The sequence below is a fragment of the Microdochium trichocladiopsis genome (assembly GCF_020744255.1).
Source record: "Microdochium trichocladiopsis strain MPI-CAGE-CH-0230 chromosome Unknown B0I36scaffold_3, whole genome shotgun sequence".
NCBI classification, from domain to species: domain Eukaryota; kingdom Fungi; phylum Ascomycota; class Sordariomycetes; order Xylariales; family Microdochiaceae; genus Microdochium; species Microdochium trichocladiopsis.
In genome coordinates, this window is record NW_025763546.1 from 4,448,175 (window position 1) to 4,469,844 (window position 21,670).

Below are 21,670 nucleotides of genomic sequence, written 5' to 3' on the forward strand. Positions count from 1 at the left end.
CTGGATTCGTCACGCTAGAATCTCTCCCGCCGCTTCATCTCCACAGAGCAATTACACCAGGCAAAGCATCATCCCAACGTTGGGCCACAGCGGTCAACCACGACAACATAATAATGGCAACGACCACTGCCACCGAGAAGGGTGGCATCGAGCCCGTCACCTCGGGCGGGCCCCCGTCCATCATGAACAACGAAAAGCCTGGCGCCGAGTCGCACGAGGTCTTTACAGATGCGGCCGATGGCGAGGGCGTCAACTTCCGCACCGTCAGCTGGCAGCGTGCCACCGTCATCTTTGTCAAGATCCAGTTCGCCATGAGCATCCTCAGTGTCCCTGGTGCTCTGGCCACTCTGGGAGCCGTCGGAGGGTGTTTGTCGCTCGTGGGATGGGGTGTGCTGAACACTTGTGGGTGACAAGCCGCTCAAGGCATGTAGACTGCGAAAAGAATGGAAGCTGACTATGGCTGATGATAGACACGGCGCTACTCCTTGGAGAGTTTCGTGCCAGACATCCCGAGTGTCACAGTGAGTTCTGAACCCAGCCCTGTCCCAATTTACTTCCTTCACTCTTCGTTGTCCATCAGCACTGACGATTCTTTGTTCTTCACCAGCCCTCGCCGACATGTGCGGCTTCCTCTTTGGGCGCATCGGCCGGGAACTTGTCACCGCCCAGATCCTCGTTGCGCAGGTCCTCATCACGGCGGCCGGCATCGTGAGCTGCTCGACCGCCTTCAACGCACTGTCCAACCACGGGGCCTGCACGGTGGCCTTCAGTGCCATCTCGGCCGCCATCATCACGGGCTTCAGCATGGTCCGCACCTTCAGCCGCGTCGGCTGGCTCACCTGGTTCGGCTTCGGCACCTTCTTCGCGGCCGTCTTCATCTTCGTCGTCGCCGTTACCCAGCAGGACCGGCCCGCCGCGGCGCCCCCGGCTCCCGCCGAGTTCGACCTGGGCTTCACGGCCATGGCGTACCCAACTTTTGTGGCCGGCATGACGGCCACGGCGAACCTATTCCTCTACGCGAGCGGATCGAGCATGTACCTGCCCGTCATCTCCGAGATGCGGCGCCCGGCCGACTACCGCAAGGCGGTGCTGGTCACGGGCGTGCTCGTCGTGGCCATGTACTTGTCCTTCTCGCTCGTCGTGTACCGCTACTGCGGACAGTGGCTCGCCACCCCGGCGTTCGGCAGCGCGGGGCCCCTCTTCAAGAAGATCTCGTACGGCGTGGCCCTCCCCGGGCTGGTGATCGGCGTGGGCATCTACAACCACGTCGCGGCCAAGCTCGTGTTTGTGCGGCTCCTGCGCGGCACCAAGCACCTCCAGGCCAACACCCCCCTGCACTGGGCCACCTGGCTCGGCGTCAACTTGTTGCTCGGCGTGCTGGCCTTCATCGTGGCCGAGGCGGTGCCCATCCTCAACTACCTGCTCGGTCTGGCCGGGTCCGTGTGCTTCGCGCCGTTCAGTCTTGTCTTTCCCGCGATGCTGTGGATGTGGGACTTCAGAGAGTACCGCGGCAAGGGCGCGAGTGCTGGGCAGCGGGCCAAGTTCTGGGGCCACGGGCTGATTGTGCTGCTGGGGTTGTTCATGGTGGTTGCCGGGACGTGAGTTTCTTTTCTCCTTCTCTCTTCTCTCTCTTCTTCCTTGTCTTGAGAGTGAAACCCCCTTTCCCCGGTCTACAAACAAGGGATTCTTGACCAGCTCTGGATTTGGTTGCTGACATCCTGTTGGATATTTCTTGCAGATACGGTGTGGCGCTCGCCATCCAGGATGCCTACGCGACGGGCATGATTGCCAAGGTCTTTGACTGCGCCGACAACTCTGGGTCCGTGCCTGCCTGAAGAGGGATTGTGTCTGAATGGCAGGCAGTGATTGAACCTCGTTCTCGTTCTCGCTCTGGAGGAGGACTAGACTAGAATCAAGAGAAGGGCAGGCTCGTGCAGACATATCCTGGTTGATATGGCCCCTTTCCATAGAGATGTCTGGGTCGCGTGGTGGTAACGCAGACTGCGCCTAACCACTTGAACAGCCATATTACTTTCCCAGTGGAATGCTTACTCGTCAACCCAAGTTCATCTCAATGGATTCAATGTGAAGTCGGGGTTTGTTGACAAAGGACCGCCAAGCAGCTAGTATGGCTCGCCACAAGTTTCAAGATACATGGCCAGCCCAAAGCTACATGGAAAGAGATCGTATCAGCTGATTGAGGACAACAATGTGAATCATGTTCCTCGGACACAGGTACGACCAGAGCGTGTCTATGCACATTCGAGAGATCGAGGGCAAGGCCATAAATACATGATTTGTGCTGTGCACAAGTGGCACGACATACCGCAATGCTCTGCACAATAAATGTGCCGGCACAACTTGTGCAAGGGCCCCACTCTGAAAGGGAAGCAAGCAGCCTAGGTGAAGCAAGGAGCAGAGCGGGCTGGGCTGGTGCAACCACTGGCCAACGGACGGACGAGTCAGTTTGAGGTGGAGCCATTCCAAGTCCTTTGAAGCAAAGGAATCAGCCCAGCACCAGAAAACTCAAATTGCGCCGCACTGTGCCGCCCAGGACGATCCATCTGCGAGGACCCGGCCAGTACTTTGACACCCGGCTGAAACACCCTATTATGAAAGTATCGCTGGAGTGCCTCCCCACAGGGATGATCCCAGCCACCGTGATTTTGGCAAGCCACAGTCGGCGCGGGCAGTCGCGTGCACGGCGTCCCTGCTTAATTGATTTCCATGGCGGGCGGGCAGTCGCGTCTGGCCTCGTTTGCGCCTGTGCCGCGCCGCGCCTTCCTTTTGCTGGATGAGACGAGAGAGGCTTACACGCACTGCGCCGCACGACTCACCCGTCAGCCTCTTCTCTTCGTGTGTGTGTCTCTCTCTGTCTAGCACTCACAGCTACAAAACCTCACCTCCTCCTCTTCTCTCCTCTTTTTCAGACAAGCTGCTGCTGCTGCATCCCACTCCACTGCTACTGTACTCGTCACATTCGTTCCACACTCGTTCAGCTCTGCTTCTTCCACACCAATTGGCCTCTCCACGCCATCCTCGTCGCATTCTCTCCATACACCATGGCCTTCAACATGCCCTCTGCCGAGGCCTTCCTCCGCACCTTCGCGCCCCCCGTCGTCGGCCTCAATGGCGAGATTGTCAACACGCCCTACCTCTTTGTCGGCGTCCTCCGCCCGCCCCCGCGCACCCCCCTCGCCGCCAGCTCCCTCTCGTCCCTGCGCCTGCCTCGCGACGTCTACGCCTCCCAGCCCTCCAACGGCGCCTCCCCGACCATCCTGCTCGTCGACTCGGATGCCTCTGCCATCTCGCCATTGTCGTCGCCAAGAGGCGTCCCGGCCCGCCACTTCCCCTACAACAACGCCGCCCACGCCGTCGCCCTCTACTGGCGCCTGCTCCAGGACCTCCAGCAGGGTCTCGTTAAGGCCGCCTCTCCCGCGACGCCCGTCGACCCCGTCGCCATCTACCGCCAGGTACTGCGCGACTACGAGTACCGCACAATGGTGCTTGGTCAGAACCGCAACCTGCACGCCGACAGCAGCTGCTCCGTCACCGCCGACGGCGACGGCATGGCCTTCCGCAGCGTCCCCGGCGAGACGGCAGAGGCCTTCTTCCAGCGCCACCTCGGCCCGGACGTCAACGTGGTCGCCGTGTCGTCGACGGACGTGCGGCCGTGGGCGCATGCCTACGCGCAGCAGGAGCCGGTGGCGGTTGACATGGCCATGGACAATGCGCCGGCGATGGTGGTGGAGACGGCTGCGCCGACAATGCCCATCAGCGCCGATATGTCGATGGAGCTCGACGCGGCCATGTTTATGCCGCTGACGCCGCAGACGAGCGTGGCGCAGCCGCACGGCATGCACCACCACGGCCCTTCTGTGATGCTCGCCCAGCAGCAGCAGCACCAGCAGTGGCTCGACTCGGCCATGACGTTTACCACGTCCAAGAAACGCAAGCTGGTCGAGGCGACGACCGAGAGCTGCCGCAAGATGGCCCGGCTGATTGCCAAGCCGCACTTCCGCACCCGGCCCACCTCGTGGACCACGGCCTAGATTGATGGCTGTGCCAGACCAAAGGGGCTTGCTTGACCCCGACTCTCCGTGTACTCTTTCCTGTCTCAATAATTTGCTTTTTTCGACGGCGTTAAACAACTGGTCATATGGTGTTGTGGGCAGTTTCTGAGGTTCCCCGCAGTGGTCAGACAAGTGCTGTCTTTCCATTGCCGGCTTCTACTATGGGGTTTTCTTTTGGTGTTGAGCATGCCTGGTCCATGGCATTTTTATAGTCTTGTTTTCTGGGACGGCGTTTTGCAGAGACAAAAGTGTCTCGCTTCAGTGACCGCGTTGCGTGGTGCGGCATCATAATGGGCCCTTGCCTGGATTTGTATTTAGTAGACAGCGAGCAGCGAGCTTGCTGAGCCAGGAATAAAAGCATTACAAGTCAAGAATCAGATGGTACTCGTTGAACGTGACCTCGGGACAGCGGGTTTCGGGTAATGGCCGAAGCGGACTAGCCTGGGCACCGAGGCCCCGCACGCTCCGGGGCGGCCGATCCGTGTGCCGGCGCAGGAATTCCCACACCACCCGTGCCGGCCCAGGCAAATCCCTCTGCCAAACTCACCAAAACAGACTCGACAACCCGCGACACTGGCTGCAAATCATCGACCTGGGGCAGCAGGAACCAGAATCATCCCGGGAGACACGCGCCGCTCCTCTATTCATCCGCCAGACAGGCCAGCAAGCAAGCAAAGCCCCATCAATGACTGCTGCCACGGGGGCGGGCCCTGCGGATCCCGGGCCAGGGGTGGCAGCACCTGCAGCAGCACCAGCGGGATCGTTATCCCTGGCCTTTCGCGAGGCGACCACCCCCGCGGAACGAGCCGCGTGTTTCTCCCTCGGACTTCCGAGGCATCACAACGGCAGCAATGGTGGCAGTACTGGGGGCAGCGCGAGTACTGGAGGAGGAGGAGCAGGAGGAGGACAGGCACTCGCAGAGCTGCAGGAGTATCTGTACACCCTGCCCAGGGAGAAGAACAACCCGACGAGGGTGTGGTATCTCTGCCTCGTGCCCAAGGACGACACCAGCAATACCGGCACGCGCACAGGTACAAATGGACACGGAAGCGAAGATCCCAGCAATAGTCACCAACAGCAACGACAACAGCACAACAATGCAGCCGCAGCAACAACCGTGCTGGCAGCCTGCAAGACGGTCCGGCGCGACCTGCTCGTGTGCGTGGACGGCAGGGTCACCACGGAGACCGGGTACCGCCTGACGCCCGTGGTCACGCACCCAGACTATGCTGCCGGTGACGGGGCCGGGTTGTTGGCGTCGGTGCTGCTGGGACGGGTGGTTGCGTGGTTGGACGCTGATGATGATGATAGTGAAGGAGGAGGAGGAGGAGGGGCCATGGCGACGTTGTTGTACGCCCCAGCTGTCAGTGTAAGTCGCTACTTGCTCTTCATTCCTCACTCGCGCAAAACATGCTGACTTCTCGGGATGCACACACACGCACACACAGCTCTACACCAGCCAAGGCTTTACTCCCGTCTCCGGGACCCAGGCCACCCTCTGGACCGCCTCGCGCGAGTGGGCAAGCACCTCATCGTCGTCGTCATCATCGCCATCAGCCTCCTCCCTGCCGAGCAGCCACCTCCTCACGACCGCCCACCGGGACGAGCTGACCAGCCTGGCAGCGCAAGACGCGGCCGAGTGCCTGGTCCTGACGCACTTCATAGCCCCGCTACTAAAAGGCAGGCACGTCGCCGTGCTGCCCACCCCGGCGACCCTGGGGGCATGGCTCGCCCAGGCAGAGTTCATCGCCGCCGCTGGACTGCACTCACAGTATCCATCGTCTATATCGGCACCCCAAGGATTTGGACCGGAGACATCCGGCGCAGGAGCAGCAGCAGCAGCAGAGAGAAGAAGATCAGGCGGTGGCGGCGGGCAGACAGGCAAGGAGGCCGGGATAACGAACCTGGGCGCCGTGTCGAATGCCCTCCCGAGTATCTGGCTTGCGTGGTATCACGACCTGCGCAGGGGCCAGCTCACTGTGCAGAGAGTACATTTGCCCCCATTGCACGACAGCGCGTATTCGTCGTCGTCGCCAACTCCGGCGGCGGCAGCAGCAGGAGGAGGAGGATGCGGAGAAGGAGGAGGAGGAGGCGACGGGATGCTATCCCCGTCCTCGCCGGAGTGGCGCGTCCACGTCCGTGCTCTGGCGCGGCTGCTGCTCGACGCGGTGGACGAGGCGCTGACCTGGGGCTAGCCAAAGTCGTGCTGTGGGAGCCGTGTCCGCGGACGAGGGACGCTTTGGAGTGGCTGAGCAGGGATATGGGGATCAAGGTCGAGGTTGGGCCGCGTGGTGGGGCGAGTTCTCAGAAGGGAGCAGGAGATGCGACGACAGGGAGTGTGACGAGCGTGAGGTGGAAGGGTGGAGGGAATGGGGAGGGAGTGGTGCTTCAGGTGAACGAGTACTATGCTTGGAGTGGTTGAGCGTCGGTTTTAGGTTTTGGAGGACGTCGTATTTTAAATAGACCTCCACAGTACACGAATTGTTAGACAGCCACTGTTTGGCTCAAGGTATATCCGTAGCAGCCCGTGAGTGTGATATGTCTCCCGTGGCTCAGTCCCCCCCTGGTCATGGGAGCTGGAAACCCAGCAGTTGATGTAGGCACAGAATGTGCTGGCAAACAATGTCATAATGTCCTCGATGCTTCAGCCACTACCGGACCAGAATCCTCTACAGTATGATAGATGGATCGTACAGGAGCTAGGCCAGCAGCTTTGCCGAGTCGCGCGAGACACCTATTTGACACAATAAAGATAAACAGCGGTGCGTGAGAGTGATTTCAGGCCAGCTTTGGTGTCAAAGTATTGTAATCCGCTACTCACCGCCCGCCCGCTCCGCAACGGCAAGTCCAGATCCAACATCGGGCCTTCTGGCAGAGTGTCCAACCAACAGAGCGGGGTTGGGTATCAGTAAAGTACCTAAGTATTTAGGTACGCGCAGGCAGCCAACGAATTCAGTAAATTGCCCAATTTCCATCCAACGAGATCAATCCTCTCCCTCATCCACGTTCAACATTATAATATGGATCGTCTCTCCCAGGAATTGTACGACACGATCGTCTCCTACGTGGCGAGGATATCCGCGGTAGCGTCATTGGCCTCTGTTTCGCATCGCTGGCGTGTCAGCGTTGAACGCCGCACTTTTAGAGAGATCCACCTCAAGAGTTCTGAGCTAGACTTCTTCGAGCACATCTGCCGCCAGCGGCCTGATCGTCAACAATACATTCGGACCATCCAATTCTCCATCATACTGCCGACATATGATCAGGAGAAGCGGGGTTTATTCGAGAGCGACGAGGATCGGGCGGCGAACGACAGAGCCTTCACTATAGCGATCATCAGACTCCTCGACATTCTCAGCCACTGGCCAAGCGAGAATGGGCATCTCAAGCTTCGCCTGGAAGAAGTTTATTCAGTTGCAGATCGTCCATCCTGTCGAGGGCGTTGGGCAGGAACCGACGTGGACATTGTCCCTGGCACCCATACGCGCATCGACGCGGATGGCACAATCCACACGGTTACCGATTTATACGAGTGGCGGTACTTCTACTCGTTTCTGGACCTCGATCGAAAGCTGGTTGCCGATCGAGGACACCTCCCAGAAGTCCCGGTGATCCGTGAGTTCTACCTAGGGCCAACTGCCAGGAACATCGCCGATCACGTGTCGGTTATCCTAGCAGCGCAATGCATGCCGAATCTTTCAGTGGCCATGTGGAGGCTGGTCACATGGGAGATCAAGTATCTCAGGCTACGGCGTGCATACCGCTCTTTGCTGTCACAGGCTATAATGACGCACTTCTTGGATCTGAACGGGTTGAAAGAGTTGGTGATCCAGATGGGTTGTCCCAATACGTGGTGGGCAGACAATTTCATAGAAGGGGATATCTCGCGGGGGCCTTCTACCCGAACCTCATACTGGCCTGACGACCAGGCAGGGCGCGCAGAGGAATCTGGTCAAGCACGAGTGGGCTCTGACAACCTGAGCTCCGCCTTGCGCATTGGGCTCACTCAGCTACGCAATCTCAAAAGGTTGATACTCAGCGGTACCTTTGATGCCACGCTATTCACGGAAGAGGATCCGTCTGCTGTGTCGCTCGAAGGGGGGATTGTCGAACAATCACAGATGGCACCATGCTGGGGCGAAGCCCTCGAGTATCTCCACGTCTCTTTCGACGCCCGGAGGCCCCAAGGCGGCAGTTACTTTCGCATGGCGGGTCCGGTCAGGTTCGCCTCGGATCTAGACGATATCGAGCAGCGGAACGACCTGAGCACAGAGGAAGAGTTTCCGCCGGGCTACGGCAGTCTCACCCCTGAGGCCGTGCAGGCCGCCACCCAGGCGTTTGCCATGTCGGACCACACGGCGGGTTCTTCCTCTGCTGACTTTCCCGTTGCCGCGGTGGACGACGACGACATGGGCATCTCGTCTCTCCTGGCTGGATTCGCGCGCGCGTGCGCGCGCATGCCCAAATTGAAGCGGTCGTCCATTTCGTCTTGGATTCCAGCCCGCGTGCTGGACGAAGCCGGCGAGCGGGTGACGACGGGCAGGCGGATGTGGGGTGTCTGGTATGTGACCCCAGACCTGGAGGCGGACGAGTCCATACGCGGCCGAGCATTCTGGTTCCGAAGTCCAGCGTTCTTCGGAGATGTCAAGAGGAGGCGCGTGCTATGGGACACACAGGACTGGCGTCCCTCGGAGCAATTGAGCAGTTTGTTCGCAATTATTGGGCGCGAGAAGTATGCCTGTGATTTCGTGGAGAGTTTTGCAAGCACAGATGGGATCAGAGCGCTGGAACGTTACAGGAAGAGCAAGGATGACAACGAAATCTTGGACATGATGGATTCGTGAGATCGCAGGGCGACAAGCAAGACGTAGGGATATGATCCAGCGGGATTTGGATGAAATATAGTCTCAGACGGCTTCACGTGCACGGCCGCCCTCAGGGACGGGGTTTTCTACGCCCAGGTCGTTTTCTGATTTTTACGGGATTGGGCACATATCCTGCTCCGCCAACATAACCACTCAGACACACCGCCAGCTGTTGGCATCCTCGATCGGCCCTGGGCCCTTGTGCACATTCCTCTTGGGATACTTGCAATGCCTCCTCTGCAGCACAACCTTGCTCCCATCAGGCCCCCCACCCAGCTTCTTCCCCAGGATATACTCCGGCGCGACGCCCTTCTCCACCCATCGCACCAAGCTCGCCAGCATGTTCCCATCCGCGGGCTCAAAGGCCGTGGCGGTATTCGCTCCACCACCAACCAGACTGGCGCCGAGCCCCGGGTTGCAGTGCGCCGTCCCGGAGACCCGAAAGAAGCGGTAGAACTGGTCCAGCTCCTGCACCCGCGCGTTCATGGTGTTGGCGACGTGGTTGTAGTACCGCACCGAGTTGTCGCTGCTGATGATCGGGTCCGCCTGGCCGTGCCAGTGCAGGATCTTGACGCCCGCGTCCCGGGCGGCGGACAAGTCCCCCTGGAAAGTAGCGGCGTCGAGGCCGGTAGACTCGTCAAAGGCCCGCGCAGTGTCCATGTCGGTGGGGTTCAACTTGTTGATGTCCCACGAGGGGTCCGCGTAGACATACTTCCAGCCGTCGACCGGGTACGGGGGCGGCGAGCCGTTGAACGCGCTGCTCGTGGCATTCGCGCCGGGCGTCATGCGGGGGTATATGAAGGTCCCGTTGGTCCCGTAGATGTCTGAGTAGATGCTGCGCACGGCAGCCGCCTGGACTGGGGTGATACACTTGTTGCTTGCGGCGGTCTCGCCCGGCCCGCAGAGCAGGCGCTCAGGCTGGTAGTTCTTGCACATGGTCGGGTCTTCGAGGATCCCGTCCTTTGCGCCGTCGAGCTCGTCGCAGAGCGCGTTGACGTCGGCGTACACGAGCTCCCACTGCGCCGGGGTCAGCCAGGTCGGCTCCCCCTTGGGCCCGAGGATCTTGTACGCGCTGGCCGTGGCGTACTGCAGCGCGTTGAGGTCGATGGCCGGCGCGCCCGCGAGGATGCCGTCAAAGTCCCCCGGGTACCGCTGGGCTTCCTTGAACCCCTGGCGCCCGCCGGTCGAGCAGCCCATGTAGTACGCCTTTGTGTGTGGCTTTCCGTAGGCCTGCTGGACGAGGGACTTGCCCATGCCGGCTTCGAGGTGGACCGCACGCGAGACGTAGTCCTCCCACACCTCAAGGTTCTTGTAGAATGACTTGCCCTGGTTGCCGTTGTGGCCGTTGTTGGTGCCGATGGCGGCGAAGCCGTTCTTGGCTGCGTAGTTGAGATCATCGTATTTGATGCAGCCGCCCAGGCCGCCGTTGCCGGTGCCGAGCAGGCGGCCGGACCATGCGGACTGCAAGGGCAGCCAGGCCTCGAGGGTGACGTTGCTGATTGGGCTGGTTGTGGTGAAGAGCTGGACGCGGCAGATGGGCGAGGTTGAGACCTGGGACCGAAGACAAGTTGGGTCGTTGTTGGGGTAGGTGAGGTTTGTGCCGGCCTGCACAAAGCTGGTGCTCAGGATGGTGGTGTTGGGGAACTGGAGTTTGCCGGCAAGAGCCTTGCAGTCATCTGCAGTCTGGAAGCCTTGCGAGACTGTGGCGCCCAGCAAGAGGCCCGGGGCAGTCACGGCTCGTTGCTTCATTGTGTCGTTCTGAGGTCTGTCGAATCAGGTGTACAAGCAACTTGGACTGGCAAGATCCAGCGGAGCAGACTGACGAGATATGACTCCTCAGAGAAGAACCCAGTAGTCGTTTCTTGGCCTATACTTATATGCTTTCAGTGCCAGGCGCAAATGATAGCGGCTGAATGAAGACCCCTGAGCATGCAGGACGGCATGGTCAGGGAACACGGACCGCGGCACATAACCCTTCGCGATTCATGGGTCTATAGTACCAGGGGAGCGGGGGTTAAGCCCATTGGTTGACCACTGTGGTCGTACTCAACTTGTCCATGGAACAGGGACTCAGTCGCCCACTCCACCAGAGCCCGTCCGATCGAGGGACCTATACGTAACGGCAGTTACTCGCGGCTAGGGGGACTCGGAGTTTCCCCGAATGAGACCCAGGCTGCGGAGTATGTCGCGGGGAAACCAGCAGAACCCCGGATTCTCTGCTCCACTTCCCCAGCGCCACACGCCATGCGGGAACTGCTCCATGACTCGAGCAGTACCATCAGCCGGCAAAGAGAAGCAACAACAGTGCTGTCCACAACCAAATGGCCTTCACGGCGTCAATGCACATATCTCCCCGCTGATCAGCTCACAAGCCCACCTCCTGAGCCGGCAGGCGTGCATCTTGTTGTGGCGGCCTTCATCGGCCTCTCTTCGTCTTAGGCAGTTGAATGAGCCGCTCACTCGTCGACAACAAATTCCTCGGGTGCACCATGGTCCGGGGCTTCCTCCCTAAGCCCCTCTCCACCGAGCCAGGCATACATTGGCCCCATGTGACTGACTCGATCCGCATGTCGGTCGTCCCGTGTGCCTGGTGTGCCTGGAAAGCTTGGCCTACTGGCGGTTAAATTTTGACCCGGATCACCCCGCGGAACCCACGAAGCTACTAGCGGCCTAGCCCATAACGGTGGTCCCTGTCACTCTGCAGGGCCCTTTCCCCCTTGGCGGGGTTGCAGTCGTCATCTCGAGCCGCTTTTCCGCTTGTGTTTCCTCAAACTTTATTGCCGCGGGGAAATCTGGGGTTGCGCCACTCAGGCATAACTTTTCGCCAGTGATTCGCTGCGGAAGACGGGAATTTGATTCAACAAGTTCTATATCTTTGAGCCGAAGGATGGGCAGAAAAACAACTTAGTTGGGCTGCAATTTCGAACACCAATGAACAAGGTGTACTGGCCTAAGAGAAAAGGAATACGTGTCGTCCGTCCTAGCATATCTCTACCATCCCACGTAACCACCAGATCCACATCAATGAAGTCGAGCTAGACTTTCGGGGCGACGTTGACTGCATACTGTCCACCAACGTTTCCTAGTTTCCCCGCCACAGTCAGTAAGCGGAAGCGCTCAAATCCGACCTTGCGCGTAAGAAGAAGAAGACATACCGGGAGGACTGTAATTGCAAATAAACATGTGAGCCGCCCCCGCATTGCAGGTCGAGTAGGCGCACCCGACCTCGGTGGTGGCATTCCAGACGACTTGCGTGAAGTGGCCCCATTCGCCAAGACGGGCCGTGTTGGGCGTCGAGGCGCCGTACTCGGTGAACTTGGAGACCTCGCCGTACCATGCATCCGTAATCATGTCGGCCATCTCATTGACTGCGTCGTCGTCGCCTCCGCTGGCCGCGGACGCCCAGCCGATGTTCTGCCCGTAGTCTCCATCGCTGGAAGTGGGCGGGGCGGGGCCAGGTCAGATGGATTCTTGTGAAGCGAGGTTCGGCAGGTGCAAACTTACATCTTGTGCGAGAACACGCACGTGTTTGTGTGGCTCTGCGCAATGCCGGCGAGCTCGTTGCTCCATTTTAGCTTGGCAGCACCGTGCAGGGCTCGGGCTCGGTTGTGCTGCTTGAGAACAGTTCTTTTGAGGCTGGCGGCCATGCCGGTGGCGGCGCCGGCGAGGAGGATAAGAGTAATTCTCATCGTTGCGTTCGCTGGATCATCGAGGTATGACTTGAAAGGGATGCCTTTTGCTCGGTGCAGGAGGCAGGACAGATATTGATCTGGATGTTTTGTAATTGGGCTGAGCGAGGCATGTTGCGTTGTCTGGGGTACATGTCTCAGGGGCTTGGGGAATGTGCATGTCTCAGAGGCACGCGCAATTGTCTTGTTCCGCCTATTGAACTAAATGGGATTGTTGACCAGAAAGAGCCGGATGTAAGACGTACCGAGGCATGTTCGGATGCATTGCAATGCCTTTGTACTGTATGTCTGATGTCAGGCAATGTCGACTTTTTCAAAACTGGCCTCGGCCGCAAGCTCTCCACGCATCGCTCCAGACATGTAGGCATCACCCACGAGTATCCAACGATCTTTTGGCGCCGTTCCATCCTTCATGCGCTGGAGCCGCTGCTCGATCCCAGCCAGCCTGGAGAATCGTTGCAGCTTCGCGAAGCTGTCCTTCTCGTGATGCTTGCAGCAAGCAGTGTCGAGCTTTAGTCTCTCCCCGAGCTGCTTCGACCTCGCGGCCAGATGGTCCTCCTCTCGGGCTAAGACAAATGGGGTTGAAGCGCCACGCAATAGCATGACGGTCGCCCCTGGTGGAAGCCAGTCTGGTCCAAGCACGATGCGGCCGGCCGCTGTCGTGAAGATACTACGCCGCTGAAGCATCTTTGTAGCCTGTTCCTCAAACGCCAAGCATGGCTCAGACACCATCCGCTTGAATGTGATGTCGACTTCGCTCTTGATTCGTGCGCGGCGCAACGGTCGGAATGCATGATTCCAGAGATGGTAGTACTGTCTCCGGAGGGGGCCTATGCCTGGGGCACCTTCCTGGAGCAGCGTCGCTTCTTCCATCCGGGCGAGCGCGCCATCTAGTCTCAAGTCTTCCTTCCATACACTAATGTCCTTGTCCCTGGGCCAGGGCAAATGGGTGTACTTGGATCTCAAGGAAGCGAGTGTTGTGGCTGCTCGGTCTGCCTCCTCCTGCTGTCGGCGCTGAGACACCCGCACCTTCTCAGGCAACATCTCTCTGGACTTGACTTTCACTTCCTCAGGCTGGCCGACCAGCAGCTCTTCGAGATTGCGCGATGCTCTGTCCAACTGCTCGTCGATGTTGTGTCTCGTCCTTGCAGAGATCATGCGCACATGGCTCACAATTGACTCGCACAACCAGGCGGCTGCAGCAGCTCCCGAGACAGGCTGCGCACCGATTCGCCCGGCAATGAGTGCAGCTGCCACCGCTTCAAAGGGGCACTCCGATTGTGCGGTCAAGGGGAAGTCCGGCGTCGCAACCGTGAGGCATGCCGGCGTCTCAATAAAACCCTCGGCGGCTTGGGAGGGATCATCAAGATCGACCTGACACCCGACCGTTCTGGTGGTTGCCGGTATGGAAGAGCATCGTTGGGGTCCTCTCCACGCAGCGTGAAGATATTGTGCTAGCCCCATCACGCTGTCGTTATAGGAGAAGATGGCCCCGCGGACGATTGGAGAGGAGTTGATATGGTCAATCTGTGCGGCACTGACTGAAAGATGCCTACCATCTGGTGAAATGGACACGTTCCCTGCTGTGGAATCAGCTGCCTGGTCGCTGCTTGTAGGCTCGCCGCTCGCCGCGTACGGATCTGGACTTCCAAATGGCACAATATTCGTGGTCGATGGAATCTGCCAGTTGTTAGTCTAATGCACAAGCTGGGTACTTGCTCTCCAGACCAAAGCTTTTCAAGGTAAGAGTCCAAAGTTTATGGTAGAGATTTCAACCGCACACATGACAATGTACTAACCGTCCATGAATCGCTGGTGGGTACCCAGGATGGCAAGGTGTCGTACACACTCGGGTCCGCGTCGTCAAGCTCTTCCGCTCTGAACCTATCCCGGTCTCCCGGATGTACTGCTGTACGTAGCAGAACGCCGAGGCCTTCGTGCGTGAGGAGGCACGCGGCAGCATTGACGAACACCTCCGCTTCCAGAACCATGGCTTTTGCTTCTAAGACCGGCCACAGTCCGCGCGGCAGGAGTGATTGCGCATGAGAAACAATGAGCTGTTCGGGCTGATTGTGGGTCGCGTCCTTCCCGGTGGCAGAGACCATCTCGTCCAAGACCAGACCCTGGTCGATGGTAAGCAGTTCTGGCTTCACCAGCGACAAACCTCCGTATACGTAGTCCCGGCCTACTGTTGCAGTGCGACCACTAGAAGCCAGGTACCATTGCGTAAGCGACCACATATTCCCCGCCGCAAAGTCCTTGCGAGCCTCGAGCGTCGCTGGCAGATTCATCATGTAAGGAGCAAACGTCCAGAGAATCTCTTGCCATAGTTTCCGTGCAGAGTGGTCAGGCCCGACTGTCGTGCTGTCGTGGTTGACGAGCCATCCGCACACCGTCTTCATTGTATCTTGGTGTATCTCGTGTTTACCATAGATATAGACGACGTCGCGGGCGAAAGCAAGCTCTTGGACCACCCAGACCCGGCTGAACCATGATCGAGCAGCCAGCCAGAGGACAATGACTGGCAGAATCTGGACGCGCAATGCAGCCATTCGAGACTCCTTTCGTGCTCTCTCCATGTAAAGTGTCAGCTGCTTGGTGACCAGAGCTGCAACGGGGTTGAACGCCAGCGGGACTGCGGAGGTGGTCATATCGTGGAGGATTTGAAGTCCCGTGCTCTCGATAATGTTTGCGGTGCCCAGCCATACGATGACGATTTTTGCTGACTGATAAATCCGGCCCATCATATTGATCTGGGCGACCTTCTCTTCCTCATCTCTACGTATATGCTTGTCAGCAAGGGGAAACAGCTCGCTGTGAGAAACCGGATCAGGGGGGCACAAGACCAAAGCTATTGAAATAAACAAACCCTTGATCGATGCAAACGGCATCTGCCCACAGCCATTCGCCCGGCCTCTGTCTTCGCAGCTCTTTGAGCGCCCCGTCAAGATTGTCCCCGATCTGAACCCTCTCGCCGTTGCACCAGGCCCTCTTCAGGCTTTCCGGTCTATGGACCTCCTTGAAGTCTGAAAAAGATATATCCTGCCTCAGAATCCATTTGCGGATGGCCCTTGCGAGAAATTCTAGAATGGCCGCACCGAGATGCTGCTTGTTCCAAGTGTACGAGAGGGCCGCGAACCCCGGATCATCATCGAGGTCGAAGGTGCGCATATCAAACCACACTTCTGCACTATTGCTCTGTCCTCTCTCCAAAGGCTGCAGCCTGATGAGTCGTATGCTGGACGGCGTCGGTAGGTTCTCGTATGGCAGAGGCGGGTATACGGTCCATGGCGCGTCACCGAAAGTGAGGCAAGACCATATGACGCGGAACGGCTTGGCAAGGTCAACCTTGCGATGGATCTCCCAAGCCAGGTTGAGGTTGGCGACGATGATCACGATCGCCTTGAGGCACGACCAGAGGGCTTCGACCACCATTGCCTTGGCGCGCTATCTGTTTCGAGGCTGTCGTAGCTATTGGTGTGAAGCAACAGGAGACGGCACTCCTGTAGCTGGCGGACCTGCATATGAAGTGGGAATATCTGTGGTCTTCTCACTTGACCGGCCTAAGCCGATTCTTGTGCACTTAGCAGGCTATCTCGAGCTCGAGAGGACTGACGGTTGTTTCCTCGACGGTGGGATCAACAAATCAGCCCCCACCATCCACTATTGAAAGGCGGGTGAGATTTGAAGTGGACCTTGGGCGGTAAGAAACGGCAACAGTACCCGATAGATGCGATAGGTTGGTGACGGCATGGAGATGGGTATGCATATCTCTTTTCACTGCAGCGTACATCACGACAAAGGAACAGCTTCATTACCTAGACAGATACATGTGTTATTCATCAAATGCTAGGTCCCAATTAACCCCCCTCTTCTGTTGCCCTGCCCGGCAGCAGTTGTGAATATTCCGTAACAGTGCCAGTCGCCAAGATCAAGCTCACATGATCAGACAGGTTGAATCATCTTGCGCGACACCTGCCGGCCTTCCCCCTTCACTCAGCGTCAGCTTCAGTGCGAAACCCCCTTCCGGGTGCAAGGCTGTTGGTTCAGGCGGCTTGCCAAAGCTGATGTACAGCTTGTACGCAGTTCTCAAGACGACGAAACTGCCAAGGCAGCCGTCGCTCGGGACCGAGAGCGACGAGGCGGCGCAGGTCCCAATCACAAACTCGGAGCTGGGACTCTGATCCAGCTTGTCGAGGAAGGAGATGTCCTTTTTCTGGCGCACCAGGTCGTGCAGGGCAAGGACGCGGACGTCTGTGCATTGGGGCTGCCAGTTGGCCGCAGCAGTGGGGGTGGTTCGCGAACCGGAAAGACCATCGACAGCGCCTCCCGTGCCTATCTGGAACGACAGGAGGTAGAAAAGTGAATCGACGCCCTGGTACTTCTTGATGATCTGGCTCGTCGAGTGTATCCCCCTCTCCATGCCATAGTCGACCCGCTTCTTGGCCTCCACGCCGGGAGGGTGTACTTGGAGCAGAGCCATGCATCGCTCCTTGCGAGAACTGCGGAGCAGGAAGCGATCTTTGGTTGCGTCGAACAAGCGTGTCGGGAAACCAGCGAGAACCTTCACATCGCATGCCGGGCCAGTTTCAAACGTCATTATTGGAAGGCTCCGCGAGTCATCTAGTTGGACCTTTCGCCCAAACGACGCGTCCACTGAACTGTAGAAAACAATGCTGTTCGTGACGGAGATTGTGTAGTATTCCATCCCGCGATCAGACATACTCGCCGAGTTCGGGTGCAGCCCAAGCCTCCGTACGAGCTTCGGCTTGCTCCGATAGTAGCCGTCGACAGTCCTGCGCACTGGCAGGAAGAGGTTGCCGAGGTCTCCGTCGCGAAATGGAAGAGCAAAAGTCTCGCTGAAAGATATGCCGCTGTCCGACAGCAGCATGTCTTCGGCCATGGCGAATGGCATGCCGCTGATGCTGAGCAAAGTCGCTACTACCACGGACGCATCAGAAAGGGATCGTGTCGGTGCATTGTCCGAGGGGGCAATCTTTGCACTGCCCTGAAACGCCGCTGGGGACTTGGCAAAGACTCCATGAGGCTGGAAAGATCCGTTATCTTCGACTTCCCAAGCGAGGAGGGAAAAGTCCCGTGTCTCTTTCATGATCTCTTGCTGCAGGCGTAGAAAGGCCCTGGGACCCCCTTCGCCATATATCATGGGCATGCTGATGTCGAAGATGCCGAGTAGACTGTAGGCGGCGTCCTCGGGCACCGTGGTTTGTCGCTTAGCTGCCCAAGACATCTTTTGCGCCACTGGGACTTGCGAGAGGTACTCGTCCGGGCTGCGGAGGACGGCAGTAGGGATGTTTGTGATCCGAGACAGGCGCTGCAGCATCGCCTCATCGTCCTTGCTGCCGCAGGACCTCCAGGCAGAGTCGAAGAACTTGATCCGCGCAGGCGCAATCAGCTCCTGGAGCGTCCAGCCCCGGGTGAAGTATCGACACTGGGGCAGCCTCATGTCGAGCAGCTGCGGTCCCAGGTTGAGCTGGAGGTCGGCGACGAACACGTAGCACACCTCTGCGGCGGCATACCAACGGTACATGGAGTTGATGGCCGCGGACAAGTTGGAGTCTGAGCTCTTGTCTATGCAGCACGTGTCGACCCACGAGTACCGCAGCCCGTCGGCCCGCGCCAGGCGGCACGTCTCGCGGATCTTTGCATAGCCGCGCTTATGGGCGACACGGGCCTGCGCGTCTGGCGCCATGTCTTGGAAGGTGACCTCCTGCCCGTCCTCCCACGTATGGGAGAGGATGGCGTACCTCTCGACCGTTTCATCGTCGACGAACCGGAGATGGAGGGTAGTGTTGTCAATGAGCCACATGATGGCACGAGTTTGGCTAGCAACAACTGTGGGATGATATTCAAAAGTGGGACCTTGCACTGTGAACTCAACAAGTATAGTGCATTCTCTCGGGGTGGAGCTTTTGTTCACGAACCAGGCCGTCTCAGTGGGGCCAACACAAGTATATCAATCATTGCCGCCACCGTCCTCGTGCTGCCAGGTTGAATATCCCGGGGAGGCTGTTTTCAGCTGAGGTCGACTTGGCCGCGCCTGCTGCATATCTATAACTCTATAACCCTGTCACGGGCGGGGTCAGTCACCTGGTTGGGATAAATCCGACGCCGTGGGGGGCCTCGGACTACACTCGCCCCAGCTGGAGTCGCAGACCTTCGACCGCTGTCCCTCCGACTATTGGTGGGCGCGATGACAGCTTGCCGCGCTAAGAGCAGGCAACAGGTGCCAGGTTGGTTGCCTCCGCAAACCAGCTCCAGGATGAATGGCCGTCCAGCTTTCAGCTCGAGCCAGCGGCCGCTGCTGATAAGTGTATCAGGCCAATGATGCTCGCAGTCATGGAGATAGCAGTGCTGATGAGGTCACTTTGCGCCACACCCATTGTGCAAGGCGCCGTGTAAGGGTGCTGCACATAGGGACAGCGACGAAGCAAACAGAAATGTGGTATTGGCTGCCTGACGTCGGCGGACAGCTTCATATTGCATTCGTCCTTCACCGTTGTGACATAGTAAGCCTTGTCTTTTGATTAGCACGCTCGACGTTGGAAGATGCTCGACTCCGTGCAGCAGCGAGGACGATGTGTGCCGACCACCGTACAATAGCACAAATAGCAGTCTCTCAAATCTGAGCTAGAGGAAGTTCTCCCAAGTAGACAATTTCCATGGTCCCCATCAGCATTAACACGTAGTTTCTCAAGTGTGACTTCCCCACGTATATAGCCCGTCATCATCCCCAAACCTTCTGGCCACTTCATCAGTAAGAAGCTTATTACGTCATAGGCGCGTCCACATTAGCTGAGGGCCAACTGTCGGCCACCTCTTCTCTCCACGTACAATCCTGTTCGATACTTGGGCTCATTTTCAGAAATGTTTTCATAGCAATTAAAAGCAGGAGAATGGAGACTGCACACTTACCGGACATCAGAGCGTTTTGAGTCTACCCAGGCCTTTCCCATGGCTTATGAGATACACATTGAATAGCGGTATTTATGCTGTAACCAGATGCATCCAATGAGACATGTGTGGCCATGAGGATAACAACCACCTAGCCTACATCATTATTGTAGCACCAGTACTCTAGACTAGGGGAAAACGACAACGGCGGCACTCATTTGAAGCAAAGTGAGGCGGAATTCAGACAAATAATTCGTGTATGGACTTCATGCTTACTGTCCATCGTGGTGGCTAGATATTTGAATACTTATTCTGTGGTCTATTTGAGCCTTGCAGAAAATGCCTAATGGAGTAAACCGCTTATTGGGCAGCCTAGGCTTTGTCCACGGCACGGGCCTCCCCTTGCAGATAGGCTATGGGCAATAGGATACTCATCCTCATGGATTTGACTTGCTGACTCAGATTGCCATCCTCAGAACCACCTTCCTATGTTGTCAAGGCGGATGGACTCAAAAAGACTACCCAGACCCATTAACCTCGTCTGGAGCTGATCATATTCAGGACCCTTGCTCTACTAAAGCAGCCAGGGCAAGGGCCTGGCCATCGATACCCCGATGCTCAGAGAGTCATGAGATTGTTTAACAGAAACTTGCCAATGCCTCTATTCAGTAGTGCTCGCGTCTTGGTTTACGAGCTGTGCATAGATCCTGGTCGCCTTTCATGATGAGGTCGATTTCTGGCCTCTTCGGGGTCAGGGAACTCAGCAACCTCCGCCGACTAATAGACCACGTCATGCTACAGTGGAGCATGAGCTACAGTGGATCCGGTATGACTCGAGGATCCCTACCATCCACAACCCTGGCCTTCGATGGATATATCTGCACTTGAAGAAAAATACGCGGAGCACGGCGAACGCGCACTAGGCTTTCATGTACTTGCCAATTGGCTATTGGCTTGGTCAAGAAATCACGCCCAACAACGAGAGCATTTTCCCATATATATATGTGACGCATCACTGCCACTGGAGATGTCTTTGCGTACTTGGTTTACATGCAATTTGAAGATCAGTTCTCCCCCTTCTCAAAACCACTGCATTCAATTTCTCTACACCATGAAGTTCTTCCAGAGCATGGCTGTGGCCGCAAATCTCCTGGCATCTGGTCTCGCCATCGAGATTCGCTTCCATGATACAAACAACTGTATCGGTGGCTATGTCTACTGCCCAACCATTAACCCCAACCATTGCTGCCTCGGCCCCGGCAGCATGTCTACCTATTTCGCGTGGATCCCCAGAGAGTGGAGCATCGATACCCGGGTTTTCGAGGGCAAAGTGTGCAGCGGCGTGTCACGCACGCAGCGTAGTGGATCCCGTGATGCCATCTGTATGGGGGCGGAGTGGGAGTTGATTCAATCTGCTCGCTACGACTTTGTCGGCAAAAAGCGAGGCGAGACGTCGGACGGCAATACTGGCGACGAAGAGTGCCAGAAGCCGAGCGGGGTTGTCTTTGCGGACGGCGCCCACTATCAGTTCGACGCCATGACCGAGAGTCAAGTTGTCGAGATGGTAAGTGTCACTCCTATCTATATATCACGTCACGAACATGAACTAACCCGTGGTCTTCTCTAGTAAGCTAAGACCACCGATTCCACCTATGAAACCCTATTCCTGCTACCTGCTGTTTCGCGGTCTCCCCATCCCTGTTCTCATTGCATTTCATATTACCACGATGCGTGAACTAACCATACCTTATTTGGGCCTCAGAACCAAGATATTTTCTGCCGGTGGCAATGGCACCGACGTGCCAGCCGAATTTGACGCCTTTCTGATCTAGATCGCACGATGGGATCATTTATAGGGCTTGGAGGACTCGGATGTTTTTTTACAGTTCCTCATCGACCTCTAATGCGATGGCGGCCAAATACTTTGACTCGGGCATCGACGCAATCAGGTTTGGGTAATGGTTTGCCCGTTTTACCAGCCGACTTCACTTGAGCATCCTCACGTGAGGTGTGTAAATTCCGCCTGGGCAGGTGAATCTCAGTTGTCACGGCTACTACGTTGCAATCAAAACATCCAAAAGTCAAGCCCGCCGATGGGATGTTGCGCTAGCTGGTAGACAGCGAATACACT

General features: G+C 57.5%; 9 protein-coding genes across 9 annotated transcripts; 4 read left to right on the top strand and 5 right to left on the bottom strand.

Annotated features, from left to right (window-relative positions):
- Positions 1-182: 182 nt before the first annotated feature.
- B0I36DRAFT_373254 (transmembrane amino acid transporter protein-domain-containing protein) lies at positions 183-1,835 on the top strand (the record flags this gene model as incomplete). Its single annotated transcript, XM_046160170.1, has 4 exons — positions 183-402; positions 471-521; positions 608-1,598; positions 1,739-1,835. 4 exons carry the CDS (start codon positions 183-185, stop codon positions 1,833-1,835), a joined length of 1,359 nt encoding a protein of 452 aa, XP_046016083.1.
- A 940-nt stretch (positions 1,836-2,775) lies between these two features.
- On the bottom strand, positions 2,776-4,447 carry B0I36DRAFT_319506 (uncharacterized protein). Its single transcript, XM_046153427.1, has one exon. The coding sequence runs from the start codon at positions 4,218-4,220 to the stop codon at positions 2,877-2,879; it is 1,344 nt and encodes a 447-aa protein (XP_046016084.1). The 5' UTR covers positions 4,221-4,447; the 3' UTR covers positions 2,776-2,876.
- Positions 4,448-5,888: 1,441 nt separating this feature from the next.
- Positions 5,889-6,583, top strand: B0I36DRAFT_319508 (uncharacterized protein). The gene has a single exon (XM_046153428.1). The coding sequence runs from the start codon at positions 6,142-6,144 to the stop codon at positions 6,493-6,495; it is 354 nt and encodes a 117-aa protein (XP_046016085.1). The 5' UTR covers positions 5,889-6,141; the 3' UTR covers positions 6,496-6,583.
- Positions 6,584-7,093: 510 nt separating this feature from the next.
- Positions 7,094-8,917, top strand: B0I36DRAFT_347700 (uncharacterized protein; the record flags this gene model as incomplete). Its single annotated transcript, XM_046156595.1, has 1 exon — positions 7,094-8,917. One exon carries the CDS (start codon positions 7,094-7,096, stop codon positions 8,915-8,917), a length of 1,824 nt encoding a protein of 607 aa, XP_046016086.1.
- Positions 8,918-9,025: 108 nt separating this feature from the next.
- Positions 9,026-10,687, bottom strand: B0I36DRAFT_429980 (Tannase/feruloyl esterase; the record flags this gene model as incomplete). The annotated part of the gene is made up of 1 exon (XM_046162516.1): positions 9,026-10,687. The coding sequence occupies one exon, from the start codon at positions 10,685-10,687 to the stop codon at positions 9,092-9,094; it is 1,596 nt and encodes a 531-aa protein (XP_046016087.1). The 3' UTR covers positions 9,026-9,091.
- A 1,286-nt stretch (positions 10,688-11,973) lies between these two features.
- B0I36DRAFT_382591 (CAP domain-containing protein) lies at positions 11,974-12,656 on the bottom strand (the record flags this gene model as incomplete). The annotated part of the gene is made up of 3 exons (XM_046160924.1): positions 12,443-12,656; positions 12,094-12,371; positions 11,974-12,020 (listed from the first exon to the last, which is right to left on the bottom strand). Exons 1-3 carry the CDS (start codon positions 12,625-12,627, stop codon positions 11,974-11,976), a joined length of 510 nt encoding a protein of 169 aa, XP_046016088.1. The 5' UTR covers positions 12,628-12,656.
- Positions 12,657-12,799: 143 nt separating this feature from the next.
- Positions 12,800-16,062, bottom strand: B0I36DRAFT_406810 (uncharacterized protein; the record flags this gene model as incomplete). The annotated part of the gene is made up of 3 exons (XM_046161825.1): positions 12,800-14,322; positions 14,427-15,405; positions 15,767-16,062. 3 exons carry the CDS (start codon positions 16,060-16,062, stop codon positions 12,922-12,924), a joined length of 2,676 nt encoding a protein of 891 aa, XP_046016089.1. The 3' UTR covers positions 12,800-12,921.
- Positions 16,063-17,605: 1,543 nt separating this feature from the next.
- B0I36DRAFT_215291 (heterokaryon incompatibility protein-domain-containing protein) lies at positions 17,606-18,454 on the bottom strand (the record flags this gene model as incomplete). Its single annotated transcript, XM_046148957.1, has 1 exon — positions 17,606-18,454. A coding segment is annotated over one exon (849 nt), but the record flags the coding sequence as incomplete, so codon positions are not given.
- Positions 18,455-20,650: 2,196 nt separating this feature from the next.
- Positions 20,651-21,443, top strand: B0I36DRAFT_361303 (uncharacterized protein; the record flags this gene model as incomplete). Its single annotated transcript, XM_046158459.1, has 2 exons — positions 20,651-21,103; positions 21,426-21,443. The coding sequence occupies 2 exons, from the start codon at positions 20,651-20,653 to the stop codon at positions 21,441-21,443; spliced, it is 471 nt and encodes a 156-aa protein (XP_046016091.1).
- Between the last annotated feature and the right edge of the window lie 227 nt (positions 21,444-21,670).

Coding starts and splice junctions, on each gene's coding strand:
- B0I36DRAFT_319506 (XM_046153427.1), bottom strand. CDS start 4,220: ATGGAAAGACAGCACTTGTCTGACCACTGCGGGGAACCTCAGAAACTG.
- B0I36DRAFT_319508 (XM_046153428.1), top strand. CDS start 6,142: ATGCGGAGAAGGAGGAGGAGGAGGCGACGGGATGCTATCCCCGTCCTC.